The sequence below is a fragment of the Perca flavescens genome, chromosome 16 (genome assembly GCF_004354835.1).
Source record: "Perca flavescens isolate YP-PL-M2 chromosome 16, PFLA_1.0, whole genome shotgun sequence".
Classification (NCBI taxonomy): domain Eukaryota; kingdom Metazoa; phylum Chordata; class Actinopteri; order Perciformes; family Percidae; genus Perca; species Perca flavescens.
In genome coordinates, this window is record NC_041346.1 from 15721180 (window position 1) to 15740408 (window position 19229).

General features: G+C 39.5%; 1 protein-coding gene across 4 annotated transcripts in view; it reads right to left on the reverse strand.

The window, feature by feature from the left end:
• The window catches only part of sardh (sarcosine dehydrogenase), a 44945-nt gene extending 26932 nt beyond the window's left edge, over positions 1 to 18013 (reverse strand). For 2 of the 4 annotated variants that reach the window (XM_028601761.1, XM_028601765.1), the window contains exons 1-10: positions 17342 to 17406; positions 16165 to 16354; positions 15370 to 15506; positions 14943 to 15121; positions 11294 to 11473; positions 10209 to 10332; positions 9806 to 9906; positions 6097 to 6201; positions 2289 to 2418; positions 1279 to 1365 (exon numbers count right to left, since the gene is read on the reverse strand). In XM_028601761.1, coding sequence (XP_028457562.1) covers positions 1279 to 1365; positions 2289 to 2418; positions 6097 to 6201; positions 9806 to 9906; positions 10209 to 10332; positions 11294 to 11473; positions 14943 to 15121; positions 15370 to 15506; positions 16165 to 16354; positions 17342 to 17357 — 1249 coding nt within the window. In that variant the 5' untranslated portion in view covers positions 17358 to 17406. The other 2 variants (XM_028601763.1, XM_028601764.1) reach the window with 2 other exon arrangements.
• Between the last annotated feature and the right edge of the window lie 1216 nt (positions 18014 to 19229).

Genomic DNA, 19229 nt, shown 5'->3' on the forward strand with positions numbered 1-19229 from the left:
AATCATACGCAAAACAGGTCTAATGAATAAGGTATGCATGCGATATAAAAGAGATCAACAGCTCAGGGACAGCAGTGTGTGAGCTCTTTTTAACCTGACAATGGATAACAAGATACTAAACTGACCTATGATCAGGCTGATGGACAGAATGAGTATATCATAATAAGTGGTTGAAGAATAAGACAGCAAGTGAGGAGGTGCTCAAGAACAGCAAGGGTCAATCAGCAGTTTGCATCCAACGTACAAAAACTAAACTTCTGCAGCAAAAACCAACAGAGCAGGAAGGTCTGTGTGTTCTGTGTGAGCGTTAAAACCACTGTATGTATCTCAACCATCTGTTAATGCTGATGGCGATTACTTTACTTTACTATACCCTTTACGCCCCCTCTCTCTAAGTTTTTCAGATTGCTGAGACACTCGCATCCCTCCCAGTCTAATGTCAAAGGTAAGTAATGGAGTAGTAAGTAATGGAGGGAATTTGCATTTGAGAGTGTCCACACAGATTGGCAAAGGCTTGTTCAAAGTAGAGATGGCCCGATACCCCTTTTTTGCTTCCCGATACCGATTCCGATACCTGAACTTGCGTATCGGCTGATACCGAGTACCGATCCGATACCAGAGTGTCATATATTTCATTGTGTTTTAACAGCTGTATACTACTATCCCTGTATGGATGTGATATGATTTCTATCTTTGTTGTCGGTCTGGCTCAGGTTAAACTCTTTGTGAAACATGAACAAACACAAACAATGAATGCCCCAGAACTTTCTTTCATTCTCCAGTTATAACGTTAGTCAGTTATAATGGAATAAGAACATAAATAAACTACTTTAACGTAGATTTTCTTTAGGGCTTTATTACGTGGTATCGGATCGGTGCATAAACTCCAGTACTTCCCGATACCGATACCAGCGTTTTAGGCAGTATTGGAGCCGATACCGATACTGGTATCGGTATCGGAACATCTCTAGTTCAAAGTATGGGTAGAAACACTCTTCAGCTATTTCTCCTTGCTTGTTTTCTTCCGGCATATAACGCACCTGAAGATTGCTTTGACCTTTCTAGCGCTATCATTCCATGGCTCCCTCGAGGGAAAGCTCTACAACATGAAGTATCTGAAAGCATACAACTGGGAGGGATATGCATCGTTTGTTTAAGTCGTTTACGCTCTGACCTTAGATACCTTTTACACTCTGTGTCATCTTTATGCAATCATAGTTTATCTCCTTTCCTTTTTTTAAAGTCTCCACCTGTTCTTCCCGTCCCTGCAGCACTTACCGGCACTGTTGAAGCCACAGCCCAGGTAGAAACCTCTGACCTCTGGGGCTTCTCCCATCAGCGGCTTGTGGTCGGCTGTGAAGGATTCTGCAAACAGACAGTCGCACCAACTTTTTAGATAAAAGTGTCAACAAATGTAAGCTAGACAAACTTACCACAGACGCTCAGTGTGGTATACTTATCATGTAAAAACAAGTGAAACAAAAGCCAACCTTAAAGTGAAGGTCATGGCCGAGGAGATGCTCTGCAGCAACTCTGTTGAAATCCTCATTTTTATCTCCATTTAATCAGAGCTTCCTCTCCCTCTGAGCTCCATCTTTCTTGACATTGAGTTTTTTTCCCCATCATAATTTGTTTCCATTTCTTACATTCTGTTTTTCTCTGCCATTCTCTACATTGCAGTTGTTCTTTCTTTACATCTGTACTTTCTCTCTTTTCATCTCTAGTAACATCTCCAATTCTACTTTCCTCACATTTCTTTCTGTCTCTCTGATTTCAATCCATTTCTTTTTTTTTCTCTTACTTTGGTCATTCATCTCTACATGTGTGTGTATTTGTGTATATGTTTTTCAGGAGTCCCTTGTTTCACTTATTTCTCTCCAAACAGCTCCACCACACTAGGATGATGAAAAATCAATTTCAATACTGTAACACAGCAACAGACTGGCTCACTCAACCACTTTGACAACCTGATATTGCCTGGATGGGAAGTCAGGCTTGAGCTAATCAAACTATCTCCTCTACAAACATGACACAGTCTCCTAGTTTAGGTATTCATGAGTGAATGCAGTATTGGAGCAAAGCATATGATATTTCACAGACGGATACATTTCACTTTTAGAGTAGAATGTGTCCAATTTAAGAAGTGTCATGAAAGTTGCTTGTTCCCTGCTGTAATGCATAATGTTATAAAACATTTTCAAGTAGGGCTTGCAGGATTTTCATAAAAATGTATACTTCTCTCGAACTGGTGTGTGTGCGCATGTGAGTGTTTGTGGGTTTGTGTGTACCTGGTCCACAGACAGTGGACTTAATGCCAATCTGCTCCAGAATAGGAACTCTGTTGATTGCACCTTCAATATGTTGCATGAATACATCCCAGTCCAGGTCAAACAGACTAAAGGCAAACTTATCAGACACCTAGGAAGAAAAGAAAAACACAGCAGAAATGTATGAGAGGACTTGGTTTTCTAATACTGGCAAAAACAAGTGTGTCATTTTTAACAGTAGCTGTTTTCAGCTTTTGCACATTTAGTTTTATGTTCCAAATACATTATGTATTCCGCTGCAAGAACACATTGATCTTGGTAGACAGGTGCCCTTACAAGGGGCAGATCTCCCATTTAGAAAAAAATGAAAGGAAGAATTGAGGGAAAATGCAAGTCCCCACAAAGTAAGACTAAAAATGTATAATTTACAGAATGCTTGTGTAGAAAATTGTGCATTTATGCATTGTTGATTTTTGAGAACGGATGAATTCCAGGATTATTTTATAAACCTGGCCACTCGGTGACAGCAAAAACAAGCTGTGAACACAACTTTGACAGATCATGGATACGACAAACTTGTTAGCAAATGGTTGCTTATTTACACATTCAGCAGTAATAAAGCATTATTCAATTGGATTCAATGTAATCTTTAAACTCTGCTTTTAATCTCTACCAACTGCTGAGGGAAACAAGCCACCCCTTTCGAGCCACCCCTTTCACATTATTTCACACTGTGTGTCACACAGATTATGGCCACTTAATAAAATATATAAACTCAGCAAAAAAAGAAACGGCCCTTTTTCAGGACACCTTTTTCAGAAAGCACAGTGGATCGTCCTCACAGTGGCAGACCACGTGTAAAAACACCTGCATAGGATCGGTACATCCGAATAATACACCTGCGGGACAGGTATAGGATGGCAACAACAACCGCAATAACTGGCCAGTCTGGTGCAGTACATGAGGAAGAGATGCACTGCAGTACTAATGCAGCTGGTGGCCACACCAGATACTAAGGACTACTTCTGATTTTGACCCCCCCCACACTTTGTTCAGGGAAACATTATTCCATTTCTGTTAGTCACATGTCTGTGAAAATTGTTCAGTTGATGTCTTAGTTGTTAAATCTTTTAATGTTCATGCAAATATTTGCATATGTTAAGTTTGCTTAAAATATAAAAGCAGTTGAAAGTGACAGGACGTTTCTTTTTTTGCCGAGTATAGAAATACTAAAAATACTCAGCTCTAACAGTTTTGTTCGTATTTCCCCCCAAAATGAATCTACACTACTGCAGTGGATTGTTGGATGACCGATGTTGGTGCACCACCTCGAAGCCAATGGCATCAAGGCTGATATGCTCTCCTTTTCTTTCCTTATCCCTGTTGACAAGAACACTGTGACTTCAGCGTGTAGACTGCCAAATGTGTGAGTAAGTCACACACACTGCAGCCACAGCACAATCCTGTAGCATCTGTTGAATCGATTCTCTTACCAGGGAATCAACATCTGTCAAATCCCTCTCAGTTCCCTGTCCAAGTATTAATTTGCTCCCATCTGGACCTCTGCAACTCCCTCCTTCTCAGCCAGGCCAAAACGGAGCCTTTAGCTCCTACAACCTATGCCGTTCAGAAAATTCTCCCCTCCTACACTAATCTGACTGACTCAGGGTGCACAAATTAAAAAGTCCAGCACGCCAGCTTGTGCTCTGTGAAGCAATTTTATCATGCATTTCTCCCTCTACTCACTGATCTGGTCATCCCCTCCACTTGAATTTCTGCTCCTCATTGTCTCTTACTTCGAGAGGGTGACGGCATTCTTTCCTGAGTCACTGCAGACATATCACGGTGAATAACAGCATCAACTTAGAGCCTAAAATGTTAAATATGTTAAATATGAGTGATTCTGGTTTCTTTAAGTGCTACCAAGTGCTGAGGGAGGAAAAAGTTCATATGGCTTTACTATTAGCCTCAGTGGTGACACTTTCAGTTTTGATTAAGACTTGAATGTCACAGGAAAGTGTGAGCTGACGGTAGCTTCTTTCATGTGAACAAAGAGCGAACTACATTATTTCCAAGCACTGACACTCAACCGGAGTATCTGAGGAGCAGTGTTCTTTGTCCTAGACACCTCACTAGACTCTCAATCCCTCCCAAGCCAGTTGATCCTGCGCATCTTCACTTAGTAGGCATCCTCTATTCTCTCCGCTAATTCTCCTTTCTGTATCTCCTCTTTATTCAAGACATCAAAGCATCGCTCAGCTGCAGAACGAGAACAAGAGAAGCTGCTTCTGCACAAAGAAATCCTCTAAAATGTAAAAATCACTGAGGAGTCTGTAGACAGGCAGCCAGCCAGCCGGAAAGACAGAAAGTCATGAAGTCAGTATTATTAGTGTCATGAAAATATCCCGTCTGGAGCATTTCACAAAAACTCAGACTTAATGGGTCAAGGACTGCATTACATTGTAAGAACACAGATTTAAATTAATAAATCAACCAGGAATGCATGAACAGTGAAAAGTTATAAGTGTAGAACACCAGCACAGGAAAAGGCAAAGATGTCTGCCCCCAAACCTGCCAGCCTACTTAACAAACTGCTCTGAGAGTAAACACCTGTCATTAGTGTGGAAAAACACTCATGAATTTATTTTATGCATCTCCTTCTATTCAGTGTAACAACCTCAGTGCACTACTAGATACAGTGTATACAGTACACTGTTTGTTGCATGACTTGCAATGTTGCTTGCAATTCGCAACAAGAAGTTTGACATTTTGGGAAATACGCTTATCGCTTTCTTGTGACAAGTTGGATGAGATTAGTGATCTTGTGTCCAGCATACAACTCCCCCCATAAACCACAATTTGTCATTGCTACATTTCTCTTCATGTACAAGGTTAACAAACAACATAAGTCAGCTTTGAAATATATGGTAATGGTAGGCATATAGTTTTTACCTTGGAACAGAGTCAGGCTAGCGCTTTCCCCCGCCTCTAAGCTAACAACACATCCTGAGTCCGGCTCCACAAAACTTGGGAAAATACGCTTATTTGCTTTCTTGCCAAGAGTTAGATAGGAAGTTTAGTAAAACTTGTGTTTCTCAAGTTTGTACTCTAGACTAGAAACACACAAAGACTGGAAACACTAGCCAGGCGGTATCTAAAAGGTATCCGCCTGTAAAACCAAAACTTCAGCTTTTGCATTGTGGATTAAATCAATGAGATATGAGTGTTTATTAGTGAGCTTTAGAGGTGCTGCTAGGTGTATTTTCAAACATTAGTGAGAGCCAGGCTAGCTACCCCTACTTTTAGTGTTTATGCTAAGCTAGCCTAGCTGCCTCCTGGCTACAGACATGTGAGTGGTATCAATCTTCTCATCTAACTCTTGCCAATAAAGCAAAGAAGTGCATTTCCTAAAATGTCAAACTATTTCTTTACTCTAAATTTTGCCAATTACACTTTTACTTATTTTTACTTAAGCAAAGTTTTGAATGCAGGACTTTTACTTCAGTAAAGGACCTGAATACCTTCAAACACACAGTTTAATCAGTTCTGTTAAATACAGCTTGACCTCCAACTTAATACAGCAGCAAGTAATGAAGACAAGGGAAAGAAAAACAGATTAAAAAAAGAGATGAGGTCAAACTGACAGAGAATGAGAAGTATATAAACAGAATTAAACTTTATTCAGCTTAATTGTAATATTAGGCAGATGTGTGTCATCAATCTCACTCACACACATAGACAGTCAATATGTAAGGTTTCAGAGTTTCAAGTCTTAAAGCCACCAACAGAGAATGAGATGGTTAATCATTCAGATAATATTCAAGCTTACCTCATCCCAGAAGATGGGGTTGTGTTCATAACCCCCCACGGACAGGGCGTCACCTTGGAGCCGCAGATACACTGATGCATCATGGTCCCTGACATTTGGCATGTTCTGCAAAAGAGTGAAGATTAAAGTGGGAGTATTCAAAACACAAATTAGTCTAAACACATTGTGTTTCAGTGACAAAATGAGCAGATTCATATTAATATTAAGCTAAGAAATGAATTACTTTGTTTGATTGGCAGCTAGAACTGTAACATCTTCATCCATAATAAAAAGACAAAGAAAAGCAAGTCAATACCAATATATTTGAAGCTGTGCCAGCAAATGCTTGTTTTTGTTTTTTTACTAGATAATGGACTGAAATTATAATAAAACTTAAAAAAAAGGTTTTTAAATAAAAACATTCTTGGTTGATTTTATGTTAATCTGTTCTAACTAATTGACTACTAATTTCGGCATAACTTCGCAAATAAAACAAAACAAATAAATGGGGAAGATTTGCCGAAACAAATTAATAAGCTAATTTTTCCTTTTCTTCACCCAGATTCTCACATAGTATTTAGTGCTTTTTTTCTTTACAGCACCAGTGACTTAGCCTCGTGAGACCGTCCTGATCTCGCAAGCTCCAGTTTTCCACTCGCAGATCAGTCTGGCATCTTGAGGCAGAGAAAATTTTGAGCCGTTAGCCAAACGACCGGGCCAATCAGCGTTGGTTTTGAGGTGGGTTAGGTGGTGATAGACCGATGGTTTATCCAATCAGCTAATCAGTATTATCAGCCAGCGGTAGCCCTAATTCTGTTAGCCGCTCGCTAATTTTTCTCTTGGATCCTTCTTTTGGAATATGGTCCGGGAACCTGAAATGGTGCCTTTTATTCCTAAATTCTCGTTACACAAACGGCAAATATCCTTTACCGACATGTTGCTTGCATGCTGAGCTTACGAGCTATGCTTTGCCTGCAGCAGCAGGGGCGGGCTTGTGGTTGTATTTTCATACGCTTCGTGGATCTGATTGGTTGATTTGGCCTGTCTATCACCAACATAGGTAATAGACAGATGGTTCATCCAATCAAATAACCAGTATTCCGCCCCTTCCCAAAAGTTCTCCAACGGAAAGTTCCCAGATGGATATGCCGAGCAAATGCGAAGCAATCCATCTGGCGGAGTCGGTTACCAGTGACTAACAGCATGACAAACCATGGCTGTGTCTCAAACCGCGTACATGCACACTTCAAGCACTTAGTTTTAAGTATATAGTGTAGATAACGCAAAAAGTCAGTGCACTGAAAGTACCAGCATGACCCCCCTAAAAATGGTCAAAAAGTTCAGTGTGGAACGATGGACAGTACGCGCACTAAATGGGCGCCATCTTGACTACGCAGCGGAAAGGGGAGGGACCAGGGACGTCGACCGGCAGCTGATTGGACGAACACTTCACATGGGTCTGGCTTCTCCCGGATTTCACAACAGAGCATAATGGCGGCTCGTTCAGGATACGATCTCGAATTTTACAAAAATAGTTCACCGAAACGTGTTTCTCAAAACATTTTAAGCGAGAAATAGGCCATGCACTTGCTGAATCTGTCTTCATTTCAGTTTAACAAAGGTCAGTTTAAGAGATTTTCGTCAGATTTTCAGAGGCGGCGGGGCGAGCCGACTGCTTGTCCCGGTAAGTGTTTTAACATAAGGGCTCCGTTTTGGACAACACTAACCATCCAAAGTGGGCACTACGGCAGTAAGTGGTCAGTGCACATTAGCAGTATACTGACTGAAGTGTGCGTGAGACACAGCCCATGAGTTTCTTTATGTATGGTATGGCAGCAACTGACACACCATTAAATCTTCTTTTTAAAAACACAGCAAAGAGAAGCATCCATCCCCTTGAGTCTAAGAAAATATTCTTGTGGAAGTGTCTAATGAATAGTTACACTTTAAATATGTTGTGTCATTTGTATTCATGCTGTCATTGAGGCTTTTTATTCCAAAGTCAATTGCCTCTCTGGGTATAAAACCAAAATACCAGTGAAAAAGCTGACCTTTGGAAATTGCACTACATACTGTATAATAACAGCCAAACTGCTACTTTCCTCTCTCTTCTGTGCTAAGTCAGGCAGTGAACTCCATGTGAACAACACAGGACTTTTACACACTCTGCCCTGTACTATCAGCAAGCTTTTTAAATGTAAACCATCTGCAGCCTCTCAGGACAAAAACAAATATTTTCATGCACACAGACATTTGGTCAGCATGAGATGTTTGACCTGACAAATTGCACACCCCGTTTAAAACAAATTTCCTGATGGCATCCAAATGAGTGAGTGTGTCATGTTGTGTGTGTGGGCTGATGTCTGTGTACATGATGTAGCAGTAATGCTGGTTAAGCTGCTCTTAAACTACATAACACAGAGACAGCCCCCCTAAAACCACCGGCCTGTAGAGGATGAGCACAGTTACCCATGTCTACACTAACTAAAAATAACACACATGAGAATCACAATCACAGTTGACAGTGGATTGGGTATACAAGCCATGTCAGACATGTTATATCTGCATACAGAGGCCTCCCCAGTACCCCCCAAATACACACATTATCAGAATTAAAAAGGATACAAACAAAACAATCTCCCTTTGTTTATTACACAAACAAGCACACACATCTCATTCCAACACTCACTAACAGCATTCTGGACCTTTCCAGGTGGAAATATATAATATCACAGTGCCCCCTGCTGGTCATACAGACAGATGAAAGAGTTTTTAAGTTACATTAGTAATTTCTATGAAGATGCCTGAAGAGTGAATTATAAATCATGTAAAATGTAATTTAAGGCTTTAAACATTCCTAATGAATTGTGAAAATGTACAATAATTGTACTAATTCTGTAATTGAGAATGTTGTAGTGGCAATGTATCATTACATTTACTTAGGATTCCTCTGCCCCTTGTTTTACGAGGTTTAAAAAGTTGTTGGAAACACCATGCTGCTTTAGGTTATCTTAAAATGAAATTAACAATTACCAAGCCATATTCTGAAAAAGGCTGCTACATTAACATTATAATACAAGCTCTAAAACTTTAATGCTTGCTTAAAAGAACATTTCTGGGAATAAAAAGGGCAAAAAATATATAATACTATAAACCGTATGTGCAATGTTAATGTTACAGAAAGGCTGTGTATTTCAACAAGATGGAAAACAAGAGATTACAACTAAATCTAAGTCCACACACACTACAGTACATAGACAAAGTATGTTGTATCAATACTAAAAAGCACAACAGCTCACAATGTAGATTTAATGAAATGCACTGTACATATTCTAAAATAAACCCATACTGAACTATACACAAACACAAGTAGCATAAATACTTGTTGGGACTGTGTTTGGGCAAACATGATTTAGAAGACATCCCTTATCAGAGCTGTACTACACAGGGTATGTTGCGTCTCCATTAACATATCTTGCCTCTGTATAAGCCACAGAAACAAACAAATGACAAAAATAGGGCTTTTATAATAATAGGGGGCCTCTTTATCTCTCTGTATTGACAACAATACAGGATATGATGCTCCAAAAGCCATAAAATCATGGCCATTATGTCTGCTGGCATACTATTAGGGCGTACAGAGCAGCCTGCCAATGGTTGATTTTATTTTTAGTATACTATATCACGAACCACACTCAAGCTGCTCTGATATGACAGACGGAGATCCTACCTGTATGCCTTCAATTCTCTCGGTCACCACATAGGCATGATGCATCGCGATAAGAGGCACCTTGACTCCAGCCATTTCCCCTAGCTTGGTGGCCCACACGCCTGCATGTAACACACCGAGACAAAAATGTCATAAAATGCCACCTCTAAATCTAGACATGCAATTTGGGCATGTCTAGCAAATGCTGTAAATAGCACTAAATTGCTACTTTTCCATCACGTATCAAACCACTTTGCAATCTCCCTTTTACATGGCATATTTGCTTTAGCAGGGAGTTAGATCAAGAATGTCTGAACAATGTTAATTTTGTATGTCAAATTAGGTAAAACTAGACAAAATGCTTTTAATCTGTGGGTTTGTTGTCTTCGGGATGATTAGTTAGCTGATCTTGTCTGAAGCTCACCTGCACAGTTCACCACACAAGGTGTCTCAATGGTCCCATGAGGGGTCTCTACTGCCTTCACCCTCTTCATACCGAAGTCATCTGTCTGCACTCTGATACCAGTCACAGGGCAGTTCTCGATCACCTGATTTAAAGAGGACAGTGTGGAGTTATTTACATGCAACATAAAGAAATGTATATGCTCTGCTCCACCCATGCAGTCCCTATTTGTAATAAACAGATGAGTTAATTAGAGTAAATTAGACAAATAATACAAGAGTCGTTCTAAGGTTCTCCACTGCTGCCGTGATGGCAGTAGTGGTTCAGTCTATTGAATCAATCACTCGCAATTTTGGCATTTTTAGCTGTACACAAGGTGGTGACATGGCTATCCACACTGAATTCTCTTTTTACACTAAAAAGTAGTTGACGTGGCAGAATAGAATTCTTTCAAACATACAGTACAGGTCAAAAGTTTGGACACACCTTCTCATTCAATGCATTTCCTTTATTTTCAAGACTATTTACACTGTAGATTATCAATGAAGGCATCAAAACTATGAATGAACGCATATGGAATTATGTACTTGACAAAAAAGTGTGAAATAACTGAAAACATGTCTTATATTTTAGATTCCTCAAAGTAGCCACATTTTGCTTTTTTGATAACTCTGCAAACCCTTGGTGTTCTCTCAATGAGCTTCATGAGGTAGTCACCTGAAATGGGTTTCACTTCACAGGTGTGCTTGGTCAGGGTTAATTAGTGGAATTTTTTCCCTTATTAATAAAAAAAGCAAAGGGTAGCTACTGAGGAATCGAAAATATAAGACATGTTTTCAGTTATTTCACACTTTTTGTTTGTTAAGTACATAATTCCATATGTGTTCATTCATAGTTTTGATGCCTTCAGTGAGAATCTACAATATAAATAGTAATGAAAATAAAAAAAACGCATTGAATGAGAAGGTGTGTCCAAACTTTTGGCCTGTACTGTACATGCCAAAGAATATTAAGATAGGTAGGTAATTAAGATATCTGAACTACCAAAACTGTTTACTGCTGGTCCAACAAGCAAAAACACCTGTCAGCAGACCAGCGCACATTACCGTGGCTCCCCTGGCAGTGGCAGCTCTGGTCAGGGTGGTACAGGTGCCTGCTGGGTCCATGGTGCCATCTTTTGGTACATACAGGGTTCCATACAGATCATCAACATTCATCAGAGGATAGAGGTCTTTGGTCTCCGCAGGTGACAGGACATGGGACTCGATACCATAAACTTTACCAAGCTAGAAATGAGGGGAGATGGCATGTTTTATTGGTTATGGTCTTGCCGTAGAGGGATTATTTCCGTTTAAAGATGATCACTTTTACTCTACATCAAATGAGAGAATTAGTTACCTAATCATTAATTAGGTTTTACGTGAGGATTGTTGATTTGAACAATTGTATTGCTTTTTCATGTCTGGATCAGTTTCACCCCATCCATTGGTTAGGTTAAGTGAACTTCGAACCTTGAACACACATGTGCCACGATGGTGTTGAGCAATAAAAAAACAAATATTTTGCTTTTTTAGGGGCCCGAGGAGTTGTTGCAGTAGCTGTAAATCTGAATTACCCTATTAACATGCAATTCTTAAAAAAATGCTAATTTACTAGTGGGAGCCCGAGGTACACACATGTGTGAAGTCTTTATCAGGTATTGTACTTTGTATTATTGAGGTAAAGACCCCTTTTTTCCACAATTACCAATTATTTATGAGCAAGAAAATTTAGTTTGTTACAATCGTTTACATGCACTGTAGCAGCCTGGTTATTGTAAAACCTGTGTTTACATGCAGCAGACCAGGCCAGTAATCATACATCTTCTACCTACACTTATTTTGCTTTTTCTTGTAGCACAAATGTGTATTAATTTTACAAAAACTTATTTGTTTAGCTGATTTATTTCAACATCTAGAACTATATTATTTTGAATACAACCTATATTTGCTGATCCTTCCTTTCATCCCGCCTTTTTTCTAGTTTACCAGCGGTGGAGGACTTGTTGGACCGTGCGGACACAGCGTCCCTCTTTCATTACTTCAACCAGCTTCTTGAAAAGGTCGGTGTAGCCATGTGTGCGCATATCCAAAAACCTGTTGATATCCAAGTCTTTGATAATGTTTAAAAGTAGCTGTGTTTCTTCTTGTCGGATCTGCAGCCTTGCAAACTGTTGGCTGGTTGGTTTGTGTACAGCAACCATAGCAACGCACAGAGCTGACCATAACCCGTAAACAGGCAAGAGGCCGTAAACTGCGATAAAAACCCTGATTGAGAAGCATATTCGGAAAGCGCTGTAAACATGTCCAAAGAACGCCTTTAAAAAACACAAATAATAGCAGAATATCCCTGGGTCTTAATCGGAAAATGCTATATTCGGAAAAAGATCTTATTCAGAATATCCAACCAGAATATGCGATTTACATGACCTGTATCAAATTCAGAACATTGTCATATTTGGAATAATAGTGGAATATTGGTGTGCACGTAAACGTACACAATGTTGTCATAGTGATACTTCCTCTGTATGAAGTCTTTTTGTGTTCTTTAAAAACCCTGTTAGCATTTGCAGCCACCTACTTTGAAGTGCACCCAGTTACAATTGTTGCTATGAAAACCATTAAAGCTGTATGACAGCACCTTATGCCAGTTAATAACATATTTAAATAACCTCGGCTTGATGCAAGTGCAGTTGCAGTGGCATTTCTGTAAATCGGCTGTATGAAAAAGATACAATTAGAAGGTAGCTACAACAACACTTAGGTGTCAGCGTGTAACCTAGCCTTAGCTAATGTTAACCACTTCAATATCTCCCTCTGCACTGAGCATTAAGGGGCTGTTTATTTCTTAGATGATTAATCATCAAATGAGTCAGGGAAGTTTGATTTTTTTTTGTTTTTCTCTTCTTCATGTTTGACACAAATGAATGGAAAAGGAAATGAGGCCTATTAATGAATTATGTTTAAAATTATCAGATATATGAAATGATAAAATAGCACCTTTTTTTTGTTCGCATTGTGACACTTTTTGGAGAGAAAGTTTTGATGAGGTTGTTGGTATTTTATTACGTGAAAACCAGTTACACCAAAATGTACTCAAGCACTAGGCACATATTGCAACCAATAACATTACATTATTACATTACATGTCATTTACGCTTTTATCCAAAGTGACTTACAATTGCTATATATCAGAGGTCGCACACCTCTGGAGCAACTAGGGATTAAGTGTCTTGCTCAGGGACACGTTGGGTGATGTATCGCAGTGAATAAGAATCCTTTATTTACTTAAAGTGACTATATGTAACTTTTTTTATGTTTCTGAAGCTCTGTCATTTTTCATACAATGGTTTAAAATAACCTATAACAGCAAACAAGACTAACAGTGAAAAAAAAAAATTTATATAGTTTTTATTAATGCCTCTACCCGGGTCCGATTTTCCCCGCAAAGTCACAGAATGATTTACGGCAGGTTAGACAGCGCTACAGAGCACACAATCTGATGGGTTACAGATTTCATTGTAACACCGGAAAAGCCTGTGTTAGTGTATCCAGCCAGCAGAGCCAGGTAAAAGGAAGCAGGAGATTTCGTTATATAGGCCTAATTTTATTTTAATGTTATTTTAGAAGTTATCTGTTGTAGTTATGGCTGATACTGGGGCAGAACCATCACAGAAAAGAAGGAAATTAAATGAAGAACAACTAAAAGCTAAAAGGGAATGTGAAAGACAACGGGTGATAACGTGAGTCAACTTTGGTCTGGCTTTTAACAGATGGAGACAACTACGGGATTGTGAATTATTCAAAACGTCCCTGAATTGGCCCTCAGGTATGTAATATGTCTATTTCATTAATAAAATAACTTTACAATGCACAATTGGGTTGTACGTCAGTAGCAGACATTAAATTAACGTTACGTCCCCCTTAAATTTATCGCAGACATTTTATTCATTTTAGTCTGTGTGTGTTGGCCTACTATTTTCTTTTCCCTTGTCCCTCTGTAACGTTACTTGTGTAAAGCGTCCTTGGGTGTCATGAAATGTGCTATATTAATCTAAGTTATTATTACGTTGGTTGCTACAACAATCTCTTAATGCTTTGGCTCATGACACAGTGACAGTGATACCTGGTTTAGCTCACGATACATCCAAAGTAGGCAAAATTACCGTATGTAACACTTGAAATGCAACAATGCATCTGTAACTTATTCTATTATTGCAAATGAATGATTTTCTGGTTTAGCAAAAAATTCATCGCAACTATATGACCTCCCGTTAACACTAAAACTAAGTAATATACAGTAGGCAATACAGCACCGTAAAGAAAAGACCTTTACGACAGCAGGTGTGGTAAAAACACCGCTAGAATCAACACAAACTGAAAGTTACATATAGCAACTTTAAAGTGCTCATATTATGCTCATTTTCAGGTTCATAATTGTATTTAGAGGTTTTATCAGAATAGGTTTACATGATTTAATTTTCAAAAAACACCATCATTTTTGTCGTACTGCACATTGCTGCAGCTCCTCTTTTCACACTCTGTGTTGAGGTCTTTGTTATAGCTACAGAGTGAGACATAAACCTATAACATGCAAAAAAAAGAAGATATATAACACATTGAAGGAAAGGGAAAAAGACAAAAAGCATAATATGAGCACTTTCAATGCAACGATGTTTTCCACAGTGGCCATAAAACAAGCAATCTGGATTCTTACCGACATAAGGCGCTTGTACTCGTCCAGCCTCTGCTTGTTGGAGGCGATGAAGAGTCCTCCATTCTGGATCCAGCCTGTGTGAAGACCTGTCTCTTCCTCCAGGTCTTTGCTGATCACATTCCTGGTGTGGGCCAAGAGCTCTACCTCAACATCACTTGGACGGAGCTGCCACAGCAGGCCTAGTAAACAGACACGCACATTAGCAGATTTACAAAAAAAAAAATGTTGTAGACAGGAATGCATGTACAGTGTGCAGATGAACATACAAACGCACAACTGGGAGAACTTTATCTGCAGAGACCTAATTAAGACTTGAAGTACAGGAGAAAGAAAATACTGTAGATACATATATGTAAAGAGTAAGCATGGGTAGTGGATGGACAGTTCATACTCCTTACACCTGTCCATATTCTATATGGTTTGTTACCTGCAGTGTGCCAGGTGGTGCCAGCAGTCAGTCTGTCTCTCTCCAGCAGAACTAAGTTGGTCATCCCCATTTTAGCCAGGTGGTAGACGGTCTGACAGCCCAAACTGCCTCCTCCGATCACCACCACATCCGCTGATCTGAGACAGGTGGCAGACAGGTAAGCTGAGAACATGACCTTTAAAATGGGATAAGGACGATGCCACTTAAAACTCAGCAGCATTATTCACTGAATCAAACAAAGTCAAAAATTAAAGCTGCTTTCAGTTACTTGAAGTAACAGTTTTTGGGAAATACACACGCTTTGTTGTCGAGAGTTAGATGACAAATCGATCAAGAGTGATTCTTCTCCGCAAGAAAGTAAATAAACATATTTCTCCAAATACCAACCTATGGCTTTAAAATAAAAAAGGTCTACCTTGAGTGTTAAGAAATGTTGTGGAAAGTGTTTTATTATTGAGCAGATTATTTTAAATATTTTTAAAACTGACAATCACATCTTTGTTTTTAGACCTTTTCCAGACCTGAGGGATCTATAGAGCAGAGGTCATCATGACCATTATTCCTCCGTCATCTGGTCTATAATGTATTGATCATTGCACAACCCCTCTACCCAGCTACTGTATGTGCAGATTATTCATGCTAAATCATCTTATGATGTAAGAATTCAATCAGAAGCTGGTCTTGAATTGCAAAAACTACTGGAAGTAAATAGTCACTTTTACAGCACATATTACAGTAAACACTATTCATCCATCCATCCATCCATCCATCCATCCATCCATCAAGCTAGCTAACCTGGGTAAAGGTTTAGTGGGTCCAGAGGAGGCTCCATCCTCTTGTTTGAGTGTCTTATCATAGGGAACACTTTTTTCCTTGGTGGGCTCTGAGCTATAGGACCAAGCGGTTGTCCGGCTCAAGGGAGAGAGAGGAGGCCGCACTGCCGACACAACCCGCCGAACTGTGCTCCCAAGGAAGGCCATAGCCCCTGTAGTCAGTCAGTGGACACAAAGGGAAAGAGTGATGCTGCAGAATATGGATACTATTGTGCAGAATATTTAAGGTCAGAGTAAAGTCATGTAGGCTATAGTGCAATCTATTAATCTGTTTGAAAGTTATTTACAAAAACATTTTTCTAAATTGCATGGCATCATGACAGATGACATGACACACCTATACAATATTCTGCATCTGATTGAAGTGTATGGCTATGCAGAAGATAGCACACTTATGTATAGTAATTGAGGAGTCATATCCAAAGTGTGTATCATAACACCAAATACATTGTGCATTTTACATGATGGAAAGGTTAAAGAAATGTTGGGTAAAACAGGTTGTTGAAAACAATATAATAATAGAATATAAAACTCTTTCTGATTAGTTTACTAGATTTCTATAACCAATGTGTCAAAAGTCTTCAGCTCACAAACTTGTCCACGTATTTTGACTTGAGAAGGAAGAGTAAGGTTTGGTAACAGCTGGTTTAAACAGGATTAGGGTGTAATTTACATGGTACACAATAGTAGGTGCGGACTTTAACCGTCTACACACAAGTGCACATTTATCAAAGGGCCTTGCTGTGCCGTTACTTCAAACTTATGCAACCTAATGGTCTCGCATTGCCAGACCTAGCCATATCCACAGCGCAATAGCTTGACAGAGATTTTGAAAAAAATCGCAACTTTAAATTGGCTGTTTAGTGCAACAGCGGCCCGTGCACTGTCAAGTTTTAACAGCATTTCACAACACATGCCGCTTTTTTGTACTTGAGAGTAAACAATAACACACTAGCACATAAGCGTGCATAACAGAACATACCCATTGAGTAGACTGCATGCACTAACGGTACACGTAAACGCCACAGCCCAAAATAACAACAGCATGATGAAACAGCTGCAAGCGGTAACGTGGCATAAATGCTGCCATGTGGTATCTCACACCAATAAGCATGGAATTCAAAACAACGTTACCAAACCTGAAAGTTCCAGCATGCAGTAAATTTGTTGCACGAGAGCAGCTCGGTTTCCACATGCACACTTACACTCGGTTCCGCCTCTTACACACTGTCCCGGAAAATACACTCGATGCAAGTTCTAAAAAAGGTGGAGAAAAAAAACACAGTTTGCAGAAAGACGGATTTGCGTCGCGAAAATGGACGAATACTTGTGTATAGCAGAGACAGAGAGCGGTTAAATGTGGCAAAGGAGCTGAAGTTGTCGTTCCTGTCTTAAACCCTCCCCTCCAGTCCCTACCAGTCGTATACGTTTATACCGCTGCAAGGTTTCAGGTCCATTTGTATATTTTACCTTTTTGCTGACCACTTATAAATGCATGCTAGGCTACAGTTTGGCATTTAAAGGTAGGCCTATGTTGCCAATTGGTTTATGTTATATCATAATTTCTGTAGGGTTTGATTAATTAGCAAACTGAAATGTGCTTAATTTGTGTAGTCAATTCGTTGTTTCTGCCCAACACCAGCAATGGCTCACTCTTGAGAATGTTCAGCACAAAAACACTGTCAAAGGGGAAACGCAGAAGCAGTCGATTTGTTATTTGTTCTATTTCGATTAAATCATACAAAAAAACAGGTTGTGGTGGTTGGGGGAGTATCAGAGGAGCAGCTGCTGTTGACAGTCCTCAAGGTCCAGAGACTAAACCAAGCAGAAGTAGAACATCTGATCTGCATAGGAAGTGTGCGTGTGCGTGTGTGTGTGTGTGTGTGTGTGTGTGTGTGTGTGTGTCATTGGAAACATAGTTGTGGCAATCTTGCAGTGGAGGAATAAAGGGTAAGAAAAGAAGATACGTTTTTAAACCAGAAACAATCCTGCCTAAGTAACTTAACATTATGAAACCTTATACTCTGTAGCCCTAGCCATATGCAGTTGCTCCGCCTGCCAAATTGACCTCATGAATCCCTACCTTCAAGCCAGCAGCCAATAAGGCGCTGAGTTTAGGTTCCCTCCTGTGAGAGGAGGTTCTCTCCAGTTCATACAGCTTTAAGCAGGAGAGGGGCTTAATCTAGGAACTGCAGCCAATCCTGTTTCCTCTGTTGCTGTACGTCTGAAATTGATTCATGTGGTTGAATAACCAGGTTTCTGAAGTAGTAACTATGTGCAGCATGGCATGTGAACACACACACACACACACACACACACACACACACACACACACACACACACACATACACACACACACACACACACACACACACACACACACACACACACACACACACCTTTATAAGTGCGTATATATGCAAGTGTGTTATATGCTTATGCTTATAACAGCAAGCCTATGCTATACTATACTATACTGCATGTGCAGACAGCTGTGGTATGTATATACTGTAGATACACAATATTTACTTGTTACACCTTGGCAATGCTAACATAGCAGACAAACCTGCTTTTTCATTTTTTTTATATCCACTGATTGAGTAGTTATAGTCACAGAATACAGTTACTATATAGCATAACAAATTTGGAGCATGGCACTTATGGATTCACTTTGATTGGTGTTTAGGCCCCTTAGGTTTTACATTATCCTGTGAACTACTAAAATATTTTTGAAAATTACTTGACAGAAATTGAGACAATGCTTGATGTTACATTGAAGTGAAATAAGGATTATACTAATTGTCCCTTATGAAAGTTTATGAATGAAACAATAACTATCCAAAATGAGTCACCCCTTGTTTTGTTTCCATTTGTCAATTTTTTTGAGTCAACAAAATTATACTTCCAGTCACAAATGGAATCATGAAATCCAGGGATACCTGGTAAAAACATATTCTACCCTCTTGTGGTGGATTCTTGTCATTGCAACATCTGTTAGTATTTAAAAAAAAATCCATTACCTCTCTG